The following is a 16,130-nucleotide window of genomic DNA, read 5'->3' on the forward strand; positions in this document are numbered from 1 at the left end:
CCTGGGCCGGACTGGAACCAATGTCCTTGGGGGTGCTTTTGCTAACTCTGTTGGAGAGGGTTTGAACTAATGTGGCAGGGGGCTGGGAACCAAATATTGGACAGGTTATTGGACAGAAAAGAAATAGTAACTAAAACCTGTAGGGAACTAGATAATCATGTCAGCGTGACTAAAGGGAAGAGTAGGCAGGGAGCAGATGATGAACACAAAGGGACAGGTGGTCTGAGGTGCATGTGTTTTAATGCAAGATGTGTAGTGGATAAGGCAGATGAACTTGGGTCTTGGATCAGTACCTGGGAGTATGATGGTATTCCTATTACTGAGACTTGGTTGAGGGAAGGGCAGGATTGGCAACTAGATGTCCCAGGATATCGATGATTCAGGCAGGATAGAGAGGGAGGTAAAAGGGGCGGAGGAGTTGTACAGCTGTGCTGATGGAGGGTACTATGGAGGACTCAAGCAGTGAGGCAATATGGGCAGAACTCAGAAATACGAAGGGTGCAGTAACAATGCTGGGGCTGTACTACAGGCCTCCCAATAGCGAGCGTGAGATAGAGGTACAAATATGTAAACAGATAATGGAAAGGTGTAGGAGAAACAGGATGGTGGTGATGGCAGATTTTAATTTTCCCAACATTAACTGGGATTCACTCAGTGCTAGGGGTCAAGATGGAGCAGAATTTGTCAGGAATATCAGGAGGGATTTCTAGAGCAGTATGTATGCAGTCCAACTCAGGAAGGGGCCATACTGGGCCTGGTGTTGGGGAATGAACCCGGCCAGGTGTTTGATATTACAGTAGGGGACTACTTTGGAAATAGTGACCACAATTCGATAAGTTTTACAATACTCATGGACAAAGATGAGAGTGGTCCTAAAGGAAGAGTTCTAAACTGGAGGAAGGCCAACTCTACCATAATTCGGCAGGATCTGGGGAATGTAGATTGGGAGAAACTGTTTGAAGGTAAATCCACATTTGATATGTGGGAGGCCTTTAAAGAGAGGTTGATGAGCGTGCAGGAGAGACATGTTCCTGTGAAAACGAGGGATAGAAAGGGCAAGACTAGGGAACCACAGATGACAGGTGAAATTGTGAGACTACCTAAGAGGAAAAAGGAAGCATACATAAGGTCTAGGCGACTGAAGACAGAAGAAGCTTTGGAAGAATATCGGGAATTTGGGCGAATTTGAAACGAGGAATTAAGAGGGCTAAGAGAGGACATGAGATATCTTTAGCAAACATGGTTAAGGAAAATCCCAAAGCCTTTTATTCATATATAAGAGCAAGAGGGTAACTAGAGAAAGAATTAGCCCACTAAGGACAAAGAAGGAAAGTTATGTGCCAAGTCAGAGAAAAAGATGACATTCTTAATGAGTACTTTGCATCAGTATTCACCAAGGAGAGGGACATGACGGATATTGAGGATAGGGATGGATGTTTGATTACTCTAGGTAAAGTCCTCATAAGGAGGGAGGAAGTGTTGGGTATCCTAAAAGGCATTAAGGTGGACAAGTCGTCCAAGGAGTGGGAGAAGGAGTTGAAATGGTTCATGACTGTGAGGTGTAGTTGTTTGATATAACCTAAAAACCTAGAAACACATTGGCACTGAAGTTAATAAATCATAAAAGACATTAAGGTGGACAAGTCCCCAGGTCCGGATGGGATCTATCCCAGGTCTTGAGGGATGCGAGAGAGGAAATAGCCGGGGCCTTGACAGATATCTTTGCAGCATCCTTAAACACGGGTGAGTCCTGGAGGACTGGAGAATTGCTAGTGTTGTCCCCTCGTTTAAGAAGGGTAGCAGGGATAATCCAGGTAATTATCAACCAGTAAGCCTGATGTCAGTGGTAGGGAAGCTGCTGGAGAAGATGTTGAGGGATAGGATCTATTCCCATTTGGAAGAAAATGGGCTTATCAGTGATAGGCAACATGGTTTTGTGCAGGGAAGGTCATGTCTTACCAACTTAGTAGAATTCTTTGAGGATGTGACAAAGTTGATTGATGAGGGAAAGTCTATGGATGTCATATACATGGACTTTAGTAAGCTGTTTGATAAGGTTCCCCCTGGCAGGCTGATGGAGAAAGTGAAATCGCATGGGGTCCAGGGTGTGCTAGCTAGATGGATTAAAAAAATACTGGTGAGGCAACAGGAGACAGAGAGTAGTAGTGGAAAGGGGTTTCTCAAATTGGCGACCCATGACAAGTGGGTTCCACAGGGACCTGTGCTGGGACCACTGCTGTTTGTGATAACCGTAAATGATTCGGAGGAAGGTGTAGGTGGTCTGGTTAGCATGTTTGCAGATGACACTAAGATTGGTGGAATCGCACATAGTGAAGGGGACTGTCAGAGATTACAGCAGAATATAGATAGATTGGAGAGTTGGGCAGAGAAATGGCAGATGGAGTTCAATCCGGGCAAATGCAAGGTGATGCATTTTGTAAGATCTAATTCATGAGCAAGCTGTACAGTAAATGGAATAGTCCTGGGGAAAATTGATGTACAGAGAGGTCCATTGTTCCCTGAAGGTGGCAATGCAGGTCATTAGGGTGGTCAAGAAGGCATACGGCATGCTTTCCTTCATCGGACGGGGTATTGAGTAAGAGTTGGCAGGTCATGTTTAGGTTGTATAAGACTTTGCCACATTTAGAACACTGCGTACAGTTCCTGTCACCACATTACCAAAAGGATGTGGATTCTTTCGAGAGGGTGCAGAGGAGGTTCACCAGGATGTTGCCTGGTATGGAGGGCACTAGCTATGAAGAGAGTTTGAGTAGATTAGGATTATTTTCATTAGAAAGACGGAGATTGAAGGGGGACCTGATTGAGGTCTGCAAAATCATGAGGGGTATAGACAAGGTGGATAGCAAGAAGCTTTTTTCCCAGAGTGGAGGACTCAATTACTCTGGGTCATGAGTTCAAAGTGAGAGGTGTGCATAGAAAGTTCCTTACGCAGAGGGTGGTGGGTGCCTGGAATGCGTTGCCAGCAGAGGTGGTAAACGCAGACACAATAGTGTCTTTTAAGGTGTATCTGGACTGGTACATTGATGGGCAGGGAGCAATGGGATACAGACCCTTAGAAAATAGATGAGAGGTTTAGACAGTGGATGTCAATCAGTGCAGGCTTGGAGGGCCGAAGGGCCTGTTCCTGCTGTAATTTTCTTTGTTCTTATTACTAATGACACGTTAAAATGCCCCTGCAACAGCAGAACGTGGGTTCAATCAAAGCCGATTCTCACGGGAATGATTGTGAGGCAGGTCATTGGATCTGAAGCTACAGTTCTGGTGATAGCCTGTTGTATTCTGCATCATAAAGAAGAAAAGTGGATTCAGCAGCTCTTTATGAGCTACTGCTGTCTGGATTTCTCCCAAACATCACAGCTTTGAATTGTGAAAACATGCAGAAATAACTTCACAATGTGTTTTCTCCATGAGTAGAGAATCTTCCCACAGTCCACTGATCGTATGGAGAAACTCACTGTCGCTCAATCAGCCTGACCACCTGCAATGCTGAAGAGAAGAACACTAAGCAGGTTTAATAAACAACTGCGATGTAAAAGCCCCAATCAATGACATTTGTAATTTGTCTTTTTTGTGCAGTTTCACAAAGACCATGATGTGAGACTATGTTTGGTTTTCAAGGCCCTCTTAATAACCTTTCCAAAATTAGACATATTTTGTGGGTAGGTGAGTGAAATAATATTGTTGTTGGGAGCTAAGGAGACATTGGGAACCTAAAGGTTCCTATCAAGTCATAGTATTGCAAAGCTTTTTCATCAAACTGCAAAAGTTAAAACGCAGATACCTTTGATAGTCTTCATTGTCGGTAATTCAGAAATCATCTTCACACCAGCTAGAGTTGACAGCGGTAACAGAACATCCTGTTGGATCTTTGGGAGAGAGGGAAATTCATCCACTGTATAAACCAAGCTGCGGTCCAAAGCAATTTGTTGTAGCTGCTGCTCTATGGCATTCTCAGCTCCAACAACTATAGTCATCACACCAGATCGAAGTAGGGCATCTGCTGGTCTTTTGATGTCATCTCTCGATCTTCCACCAGTGAGAAGTATCAGGAACTGAGGAACACCTTCCTGTTTCCTGCTTCCTGAATATTTGGTAAAAATATACCTGTGGACGTAATCCAATGCTGCTCCGGTGTTGAGCACAGTGCCACCTCTCAGTGTGAGTCTGTTTATCTCAGAGAGAATTTCATCTTTTGATGAATAAGTACTTAGAAGGAACAGAGGTTCTGCAATATCACTGTACTGTACTAGACCCACTCGCACACGATCACTTCCAATATCAAGGGTCTCGATTATTCTTGAGATGAAGTCACGAATAGCTGGCAAATTTGTGTCTCCAACATGAAAAGATCCATCAATTAAGAACACAATATCTTTTTTGTCTGCTTCTGTTGCAAATAAACAGAAAATAGACACATATATTTAATTTCTGTAAATCAAGTACACAACTTGATTATTAAGTGATTTGATTATTAAAGTAGCATCTTTCTTGAAGTCAAGATGTTACATGCGTATCTCAACAGTTACGCGCCTTCCAACAGATAAACAAAGCCTTTCAATTGTTCTCAATTCTTATTGTCAGTGGAACTAGGCAGCATCTGGGGCAAGCTTTGGCTGCAATTGTCTGAGAAACTGCTGCTGCTGCACACAACCTCACCCGTTTTGTTCTAGTTTTGGCCCACTGCAGATTTCAAAGGCCTGCGTACCAAGAGTGCACAATTGCTGCTGCGCAACCCATGACAGGGCTTGCTGTCCTGCCAATGATCCTGCCATACATTAAACTGCAGTGAAAGTCCTTTGAGGCAGAAAGTGTAAATTGGTGCACAATTGGTACTTTGGAAGAAAATAATCATTAACAGAAACACAGGCAGGTGTTCGAATTGGAGTAACCTGTGAAAAATGATAACTGTATTCTTCTCTTTTTGACTGAATGATCATTAGTTAGCAGGTCTCCCTCCCAAAGATATGTTTTCTTTTCTTCCAGTTATAGAAGAAGCAACTTTTCTGTAAGGGATGTGATTCTTTTTCTTGGGGTGGGTGGCTTTGGAGAAGCAAATAAAGTTGGCCTGTTTTTGTTCAGATGTTTCATCGCCATGCTAGTGACATCATCACTGGAGCGTCCGATGAAGCGATGTTGCCATAGTCCGCTGGGAACTTATACTGTCCAGTTCGTTGTGGTGAGTAGTGTCATTTCCGGTATAGATCTGTACGGGTTTGTATATGGGACAATTGGGACAAAGTAACCATAGTGGCCCAAGCCAAACATAGACTCGCACAGGAATTCCTAAAGGCATGGTTCTCCACCCGTAATGCAATTAACAAGCATATAGAATTGGACCCCATATAGGAACCCATACAGATCAAAACCTGAAATAACAGTACTCATCATAGCAGACCATATAGTATAAATTCCAAGTGGAGTCGAATACCTTCGCTTCATCGGAGGCTTCACCGATGATGTCACCTAGCATGGTGACAAAATGTCTGAACAAAAACAAGCCAGCTCGGCAAGCAAGTCAGCAACCTTAACTGTATTTCTGGTTAGGAAATAAAAGCTAAGTAACAGACACAATCATTGAGCGGAGACAATGGGAACTGCAGATGCTGGAGAATCCAAGATAACAAAGTGTAGAGCTGGATGAACACAGCAGGCCAAGCAGCATCTCAGGAGCACAAAAGCTGACGTTTCAGGCCTAGACCCCTCTCTGATGAAGGTTCTAGGCCCGAAACGTCAGCTTTTGTGCTCCTGAGATGCTGCTTGGCCTGCTGTGTTCATCCAGCTCCACACTTTGTTATCTCAGCCATTGAGCATGTGATTTCAATGATCATTTACACAAGACGTGCAGGTCAAGTTTAACTTTTTTGTAGTTTTGTTAGCAAAATGTGTAAGACGTAAAGAAGATTGATTTAATAAATTTTGATCATCGTGAGGACTTCACTTTCTTGATTATTGAATGCTGGTACATGTTTGTTAAATGATATATATACAATCAATGTATGTTTAATGTGATTATGCAAATACATCCAGAATGTATTTACACTAAAATTTGTGCATGTGCCTAAGTTGGTAACAGGGTACCAAGTTTTAGGTCATCAACAATCTACATTGGAAAACATTGCACTACACTGCACTACACTCTAGATTATACAATTGAAACAGCAAATTCAATGGCTTCACTTGTATCCTTTCTTCAAAACAATTTGTGAATGAAATTTATGAAACACAAGACAGTTTATTAGAAAGACATCATATATTATCAATCCCTGAAATAGGAACAAGGCTACTGTCGGAGAGTCCAAATGGATGGCTCTGAAATTGTCCCGATTTATCATTATCAAACTTTTTTTATCAATTCCAATGGCTTCCATTCCAATTGGACAGCGTGGTGGCTCAGTGGTTAGCACTGCTACCTCACAACAGCAGGGGCCCAGGTGTGATTCCATCTCCAGGTGACTGTCCATGTGTAGTTTGCATATTCATCCTGTGCCAGCAAGGTATTTCCTCCCAAAGTCCAAAGAGCTTCAGTTTAGTTGAATTAGCCATGCTAAATTGCCTACAGTGTCCAGGGATTATGTAAGTTAGGTGGATTAGCCATGGGAATTACAGTGTTACAAGGATAGGGTAGGGGGTTTTGTCTGGGTCAGATGCTCTTTGGATAGTCAGTGTGATTCAATGGACTGCATGGCCTGCTTCCATACTGCAGGAATTCTACAACTCAATGATTATATGCATCACATGGGATAGTATTGAAACTCAAGGCTCAAGATAATTTTTATACCTTATTTTTTAATAGGATATGGAATTTCTTGTTGGACTGATATGGATTACACCTCAAATGGACCATGAGAAAGTGGTTGTGAGCCACTTTCTTGAATGGCAGCAATCCCTGTGTAGAATTTGATCTGACCTGTCTTGAATTAATTGGCCTTAGCCAATACAATAATGGCTCCCTAGAACTGACCTCAGCACTGCCAGGTTAGAGCTGAGATAAAGCAATCTTGAGTCCTCCTCCGGATTTCTGTGGAGTATCTTGTAATACGATGTACGCCTACATGAGGAACCAATGGCAAAAAGGAGTGGGCTGTGCTTTGATACTTTCAGCAGTTATACAGCCTTCTGGCAGTGACTATCCAAACTCACAGCTGACTCATGGCTTCATAATAGTATACCACAGGACAGACAAAAGCTCAGCAAGACCTTGCAGGAGTAGTTTTGACCTTGCGTGCTTGTGTGAAATGGGTGATAGCAAATCATGGAATAGACTGCTCTCATTGGAAATATTAATCAGATGACAGGTAAAAACAATTCTCTGTCACCTATTTTATGCAATCACACAAAAGCCAAAATTACCTCCTTCACCTTCAGGAAAGCAGTGAAGACTGAATAAAAGTTTAGAAAAAACTCTTGTTGTGTGTCTGCTGTAAGACAACCACTGGTACATTTTATAACTTGCTCCTGTACATAAGAGGTTCAAGATCCTTGAATATCCTTTTGGTGATGACCAGCATTGCACGCCACTAGGCACAAAGTGAACAGTGTGGATAGAGTTCATACACTGCTGCATTCTAAAATGAGACTCTTTAGAGCACATGAACATGAGCACACCTAGAGTTTAGATATAACCGTCTTTAATACTTGTGCAAGATAGTGTTATTTTGTCTTAACTTATATACAGTTTTTGGTTTTGACTTCTCAACCAGCATGCCTTGAAGCCAAACCTCATAGTCTGGCTAAAACTACATGAGTTTTTCAGTATATTTTAGAGAAAATGATGTTTTAATATCATGGTCTTGAGATTTTCCAAAAAGTAGGCATTGCTTTTTAAGCATGTGGCCAAAAATAAATAAATGCAATATTCAAGCAGTCAGAGAAGAGAATAGACTGCTAAAGCCAAGGTTATCTGATAAATTTATTACAAAATAAAATAATTTCGACAAAGCGTGCTCACTCAGAATGGAATTACCTTTGATGGTTTGAACTGTTGGTAGTTCAGAAGCCTTCCTCATGCCAGTCAGTGTTGACAAAGATAATAGTACTTTATGTTGTATCTCTGGAAGAAAACGGAACTCTTTCACACCAAAAGCTAAACTGGGGTCGGAACTAACTTCCTGTAGCTGTTTTATCATATTGTCTGCTCCAATGACTAATGTTATAACACCCGCTTGCAACAAGGCATCAGATGGCTGCCTCACATCATCGGTCAATTTTCCAGAAGTAATAAGTACCAGAAACTGGGGAACACCTTCCTCATGTCTACTGCCTGAATATTTGGTAAAAAGGTATTTAAGTACATAGTTCAGTGCTTCTCCAGTCTTGCGAGTTCTACCACCTCTCTGCCTGAGTGCTCTTACATGAGACACAAGTTCATTTTTTGATGAATAAGTGTTTAGAAAGAACTCCGAATTTGCAGCATCACTGTACTGTGCCAAGCCTACTTGCACTTGATCACTTCCAATGTCAAACGCTGTAATAATTGTTGCGATAAAGTCCCGGACGTCAGCAAAATTTCTTCTTCCAGTATGATATGATCCATCAATAAGGAATACAATATCCCTCTTGTCCATTTCTGTTATCATTAGGAAGGGAAATGCACAATTAGTATGACATTCATAGCAAATACTTGCAAATTCTATAAAATAAAAGCATAATTTCCCCTTAATATTTGGTTTGTGAAGAAACTGGATTCAGCTTGGAATGTACAGAGCTGCTTTTGCAAGTCTGAACTCTTAAAGTAATTGTTGTATGCATTGTCTTACATACACATTGCCAATGAAACCACTTGTCCATCTATACTATGACTTGAAGTATATTGGTGTTATGAGAAATTCTCCTTCTCCTAACTTTGTATCTATCAGGTCAGCATGCTGCTGAGGTTTCGTTTCTGACTCCTTCCTCGGCACCTGATTTCAACTCAACCCACCCAGTAAAATCCTAGCAAGCAGGTCCTTAAAATCATCAGGGGATTAATGCTTACCAATGTCCCTGCATCAGAATGAAACTTTTGTGGTTATCACATTCTCAGTTACAATGTTTAACATTGTAAGACCAACTTGGAAGTGAGGCATACTTGGCTGCTTCAAGTCCTCACCTGATTTTCCACCAATTCCCACAGCCTTCAGTTTTAACTTGCAATTCCAAGCAGGATGGATGCCTGCCTGAGGCTAGGAGCATCCCCCTTTAAATGTATAGACTGGGATCCAATGATAATGCAGCTTTCCCACCGGATAAAGTTAACAGGAAGTGTAGGTGAGGACAAAACAAAAGACCAAGGAAACAGAGTTTTTGCTTTGTAATATTCCATGTGATGCGAGAAGAAACTTGCATCTTTTCCAGTCTTTGGTGTTACCCACCACGACATCTTTTCCTTCTTCCCAAATACAGGAACTTGACAAAGCCCACAGCATGCTTGATATGCGGGATATTGTCCTCTCAGTCCAGACCCGCACATATTGCACAGCTACCCATAAGCCACTTGCTTTCAATCCTTTCTGAGTAACAGATCAAGAGGAAAGAGCTAAAATATAGGAGTTAGAAAGGACTACATTTCATGCTTTTGAGATCAGTGTTCATAGATGGGGACGGGGGTGGGCGCAAATTTGCAGCCCACCTCACCCCCACCTGCCTGGTTCCCACTCTCAGCTAACATTGGCCTCATGAGTGAGAAAGTACAGACTTTTTCCTGCGCATGTAGTCTTTTTAGTTATTGGAAGGAGATCAATTGTGGAACAGTAAGGTATGTTTCAGAAATGTAAACTTTTCTGATGTTTGTTCCTAAGTGTCCCAGTTAAATTGTGGGGATGTTTAAAGATTCTGGTAGGTCACACTGTCATGCTTTTATGATGAGTGACAAATGTTTTAAGAGAAGGTATGACTTACACATGGCAGAAACTAGAAGTCCTGCCATCTTATCCATATCAGGAGATAATTTACAATCATTTATTTTGCCACTGAAGGACCCACTTAGCTTAACAATGCAAAGGGGCAATGAATATGCCAGGAGGAAGTAACTCGGGGTGTTGAGTGTTGAGTGTTGAAAGATAAAAGTACCAGATTCAATGCCAGGAGTCTTGAAGGAGATGGTAGATTTTAGTACCAGCACTTTAAATTTTATAAACTCATGGGATTGATATTAGTAGAGGGCCTGATATTTGCTGCTGGCCACAATTGATCACCTTCCCATATTCCTCTTCCCATATCCCCAGGAGCATAATCAAGGTTACATGCAGCAATAGTTAGGCAAGATGCTGTGCTGGGTGCAGCATACACCAGCATTCACCACTTGCAGTTCAGCTCCAAGGACCGATCTTTCACATTTCTATATGCTTGAAAACCAGTTTAAGCTCTTGGCAATGATATCACAACCCAGTAAATTTATCCACAAGAATTTCCTATTTCTAACAATGGTTTCCCTAACATACAATTGAAGCTCTGTCCCACTGAAAGAGTCATAGAATGAAAGAGCTGCGCAGCATGGAAACAGATTCTTTGTCCAACTCACTCATGCCGACCAGATATCCTAAATTAATCTAGTCCCATTTGTCAGCATTTGGCCCATATCCCTCAAAATCCTTCTTACTCATGTACCCCTCCAGACGCTTTTCAAATGTTGCCATTGTACCAGCCTCCACCGCTTCCTCTCGTTCTATACTTGCACCCACCCTCTGAGTGAAAAGGTTGCCCGTTAGGTCCCTTTTATATGCTTCTCCTCTCAGCTTAAACCTATGCCCTCTAGTTTTGGGCTCTCCTATGCTGGGAAAAAAGACATTGGCCAATCACCCCATCCATGTCCCTCGTGATTTATAAACCTCTATAAGGTCACCCCTCAGCCTCCGATGCCTCAGGGAAAATATCCCTAGTCTATTCAGCCTCTCCCTATGGCTCAAACTCTCCAAGCTTGGCAACATTCTTGTAAATCTTTTCTGAATCCTTTCAAGTTTAACAACATCTTTTCTATAGCAGGGAGACCAGAATTGAACACAATATTCCAAAAGTGGCCTAACCAAAATCTTGAACAGTCATGGTATGACATTCCAACTTTTATACTCAATGCACTTTCCAATAAAGGCCAATATTCTTTGATTCTGAAGACAAGATGACTGGTTAACAGACAAGTCAAATCAAAAAATACATGTACAATGATGGCCAAGCTGCAATTTACCATTATCTTTCAAATGTATTGTAGTGTATGATTGATTTGATTGAACCAAGCATTTCTAGAGAAACCTCAGTGGGAAACCTACAGTTCCTATTCATTTACTCAAGGAGTGCTTCATTAAAATAAATGTGGAAATTGCAAAAGCAAATAATCATTTTATACAGAATGCGTTTCCCTAATACAGTTTCAGTTTCGAAAGTCTGAATGCATTAACACATAATCAGTTTCTGCATAGCAAATACAATATTTCTTACAGCTGCATGAACCAATCAGAATGGCTACTACAATTTTAGATACCTTTTTTAACCGGAGCAGTTGGTTGCTCGTAAACAACAGTTACACCAGCCAATGTTGACAGCTGTGTCAGTACTTGTTGGTGTATATCTGGTAGAGAATCAAATTCAGCAACATTGAAAACTAGACTGGGATCAATTGCAATCTCATTTAGCTCTGCTAGATCTGCATTCCTGCCTCCTACAGCGAAGGCCATTATGGCAGAACGCTTCAGAATATCTGCAGGTTGTTTCACATCATCATTAGATTTTGTCCCAGTAATGAGCACCACAAACTGGGGAACACCATCTTCCTTCCTACTTCCCGCAGCTGTGGCGAAATGACTTCGATAGATGTGGTCGAGAGCTGCGCCAGTGTTAAGTGTCCAACCACCCCTCAACCTGAGATTTTTCAGAGCAGTTTGTAAAGCGGATTGTGTTGTGTGGGTATTTAAGTGAAATTCAGTCGTTGCAGCATCACTGTACTGCGCCACTGCAACTTGAACCGAATCTGGTCCGATGACAAAGTTTTCAGTTATACTGGAGATAAATTTGCATATTTTCAGAAAGTTAGCATGTCCCAAACTGGAGCTGCCATCGATCAGAAATACGATGTCCCTCTTGGGGATTTGAACTGCAAAATAAATTTAGGTCAGTTAGAAGGATTTTTTCATGCAAAACGTAGAAGAATATTGAACTGATCACCACCATTGAAGTAAGGCTCATCATGGAACGCAACAGAGAATTTTACAGATTTAAATTGAAGCACAGAATGCAGGAATTTAAGAATAAACCAAATATGATGATCATGAATGGTATTTGTGACTATGTACATACACAATGATTTTTTTAATGAACTTTTGAAATAAAAAATGTAAATATAGTCTGGTTCAAGTAATCAATGCCTTCAGTTTGTTTGGATAGAGTCAAATTCCAATGTTTGTTTGTTTCCTTGATATGCTACCGTATAGAGCCAAACTGTGTTTGTGTCTATGTTTTTACACAAAGGTTTTTTTAAAAATAAAATATGTATTTTTGAAATTATAAATCACCCACGATGTTCCAAATAGTGGCTGAAAAATATCTAACAGACACAGAAAGATGACATTTAAAATGACTTCTGACAATGCTACATACCAAAGTGTTTAAAAATATGTATTTGCAATTTATGTGAAGACACGAAGAGATTGTTTAATAAATAAGCAGAGATAAAATACAAAAGCAGGCAATCTTCAGCACAAAATGTAAACATGCTCAAAAAAAAACAATTATCACGAGATTATGGACAGACCAGAAGCAATGTCTAAGTCCATTAATACTTCCATCTTTGCTAATTAAATTACAAACGAGAATGTAATTCAATGGACCCTCACATTTGAGGCATTGGTGGAGCTGATGGGAGGTGGATGGGATGGTCAGGCTGATTCTGGGAGGCATGATTGTCCTGAGTTGTGGATGAGAGAGGAGGTCTCTTCCTAATCTATCCTTAAATTGTACTTGGTAACATTTTCTTTTGGTAGAAAGTCTGTTGATAAATGGAAAGCATTAATACAAAGGAACAAAAATTCTTGAACCTGAGGTTTCGGGGTCGAGTCAGGTTGAGATAATGAAAGTTGGGAGGTAGAACGGGTGACAGGACAGTCAGAATGGTGTGGTGAGGTGGGGGTTAGTTAGGTTCATGTGTACTTCAAGGCAGAGACTTTATTGGCAGGCCCCAGAGAATAGGCATATTTTTGGAAAGTTGAAACAACCTGAGCACTGTCCTTGAAGTCAATAGTTTGAACTTTCCAACCTGAGTTAGAATTCTTAGTTCTGATTTGGATCAGAATAAAAGTTACTTACCTCCGACCCAAAAGCATGTCCAGATTATTCCCCAAATGAAGCATCAGAAAGGATCAGGGTTTAAACCATGCCCCATTATCATAATCCATGCACGATCCTACAGTTTAACATTTAAGGTCCAAAGCCATTTGGATAACTAACTGAGAGAAGTTCTGTTCGAGAGGGAGTAGTAGGGTAGATAGATGTGGAAGGAGATATGGCAGTAAATGGGTGAGATGTTAGAGTGCATGACAAGTGAGATATTGGGTGCCAGGTCGATGAGAGAGTGGGGTTCCAGGAGGGAGTATGGTGGCAGATGGGCAAGTGGGTAGGGTTCTAGCTGGTTTGGGCTGACAGTTATCAGGTGGATAGAAGTGCAAATTCTAGGTTGGTGGATGAGGTTCTGGTATGAGGTAAGTAGTGGGGAGGGGGCAGTGGGAAATGTGCCAGATGGGTGGATTCAATAGGTGCCATGTGGGTGAGGGTACAGTTGCCAATATCTAACTATTAAGATTGTAAATTGGACCATTCAACAACAAACTCTAATTCAGAGTTGTGGACATTACCGGAAATGCATTAGGGCTAGGGGAAATATATATTGTTTAAAAATGAGCTTTTGAAATTTCTTGGCAACTCATTGAAGATCAAATGTCAACATCTGGCCAATTGGCAATGCTACACTGAAAGTCCTGAATTGACAAGGCCAAATTTTCTGATCACTTATAAATTTATCATTGTCAAGGCCAACACCTCTTCAAAGTGAAATAATATAGGGCTAAATTAGGCTTAAAATTATATTACACGTCAGCCTTTGAGATGACAGAAGCTGTTTAATGAGGGGAAATGGCTGTATTCAATGCTAAAAAAAATGCTTGCAAAAGTTGGAAGTTACTCACCTTCAACCTTAGGTTCTTCCACCTTTATAATCAATTGCTTGGTAGCCACCAAAGAAAACAGTGACATTAGCTGTTGTTGTGTGCTAGCCTTTTGGTGGAGATCAGGAATGAGCATAGAAAATGAAGGGTCAGTCGCTATCAGTTTGGCTTCAGCTGCATCAGCGTCTGCGATCCCAAGAACAAATGTAAAGGTGCCACGCTTTTTTATTGAAAACACCCCTCGTCTGACATCATCACTGGACTGTCTCGAAGTCAGGAGGACCATTACCTGAGGAACCTCCTCATCAGCCCTACTCCCAGCTGACGGAATAAAATGATTGTCAACCAGAAACTGAAGGGCCATTCCAGTGTTGACTTCATTTCCACCTTTCTGTCGAAGGTTTTTAATGGCTTTGAGAACTTCTGTTTTTGTAGTATATGTGTTTAAATAGAACACGGTACTGGGGGTCTTACTGTATTGCACCATGCCAACTTGGATGGCATCAGGGCCAATATTGAGATCTTCAATGAAATTTGCGATGAAAGATCGCATGAATTGAAATTCATCACTTCCCAAATTCCTTGATCCATCAATTAAGAAAACTAAGTCAGCTGATTCTTGCGCTTGAAAGATAAATGTAAAAGATGAACATATTAAATCAGATAATGCAGAACAACACATTATAAAGGAAGATATGTGCATTTATATAACATATTCTAAATCCTTAGGGTTTCTGCATTATGTACAATACGTACCTTGACTGCATTATCACAATGGTAGCAGAGGGAAAGGCAACATATTTTACTGAGAAAATTCGCATCTTGCAAGTCATGTACACTGCTGTTACTGTGTGGATGGAATGGATGTTTAAAGTGGCGGATGGGTTGCTGATCAGGAGTCAGCAATCCACCCACTTCCAGGCCAGAAACATCCAGAGTCAAGAATTTAGAGTTCAAAGTTATGACATAAGCATACCAACGTGGTTCACATTACTAGCATTGAGCTAACAATCATTGACAACATGCCGTTAAAACCTCCAGTATCTAGATATAAAATAATGTAAATAATGCATGAAATACAGCCTTAGACTTGGTGGGTGATGTTGTATAAAGTCTGATGTTACTGTATAAATATGTTAGTCTGCATCATGAGTGAAACGAAATTAGCTAACCCCACTACCGCTGGGAGATGGTTCTCTCTAGAAACTTTTCGTAAATATTACATAGTTGGAAAGTATTGTTCAACAAACGGCAAAGCTTCCTCCAATCTAAATGAACTCCTATCCCAGAAAAAGCCACATGGTAAACACAAGTTAAAGCAACAATCTAAGAAATATTAAAATTTGGTACTTCAAGATTAGAAATGTCTGTAGTACCCTCAGTGCTAGCAAGAATTGAAAATGGAATGTTAGGGAGAACTAATCAATGGATCAAGACATTATACATGCTGGAGGGCTTCAGATTTTGGGAAATTAGAGACAGTTCTACGACAGGAGGCATCTATAAAAAATTACAGGCTGCATCTCAGAAGAACCGGGACCAATGTCCATATGGGGAGATTCATCAGTGTGCATGAGGAAGGTTTAAACCAAACTGGCATAGGTCTGTGAAGCAGCTTTCAGAAGCAGAAAAGTGGAGGGAGATGCATAGATAATTAAGGCATTCTATAGTACAGAGAAGGAAGCAAAAACATATCCAGTAGGAGCAAATATTGAAGGATCTGCAAACTGCGGAGACAGGACTAGAATGCCGCATGTAAAGTCAAAGTGTACGATGAATAAGACTGGTGCGCTGCAATCATAAATAACTACATGAAATATGTTGTGGTGGCAATGACAGAAATTTCTTTAGAAGTGGTGAGGGTGGACCATAAAACTACAAGAAACAAGAACTTGGAGGAGGCTGTTTGAGCCCACTCTCCTATGTCTGGATTTTCACAACCATTTCACAGCTCTGGGGTTTTGAAAATGACAAATGAGACCTGAA

General features: G+C 41.0%; 1 protein-coding gene across 2 annotated transcripts in view; it reads right to left on the reverse strand.

Moving 5' to 3' along the window:
* The window catches only part of LOC125453922 (collagen alpha-3(VI) chain), a 54,219-nt gene that overhangs the window by 16,658 nt on the left and 21,431 nt on the right, over positions 1-16,130 (reverse strand). For both annotated transcript variants that reach the window (XM_048534079.1, XM_048534078.1), the window contains exons 3-6: positions 14,166-14,768; positions 11,474-12,082; positions 7,985-8,587; positions 3,803-4,408 (exon numbers count right to left, since the gene is read on the reverse strand). In XM_048534079.1, the coding sequence (XP_048390036.1) occupies positions 3,803-4,408; positions 7,985-8,587; positions 11,474-12,082; positions 14,166-14,768 (2,421 nt within the window). The remainder of the gene's footprint in view (positions 1-3,802; positions 4,409-7,984; positions 8,588-11,473; positions 12,083-14,165; positions 14,769-16,130) is intronic.

This window comes from Stegostoma tigrinum, chromosome 7 (assembly GCF_030684315.1).
Source record: "Stegostoma tigrinum isolate sSteTig4 chromosome 7, sSteTig4.hap1, whole genome shotgun sequence".
NCBI lineage: Eukaryota > Metazoa > Chordata > Chondrichthyes > Orectolobiformes > Stegostomatidae > Stegostoma > Stegostoma tigrinum.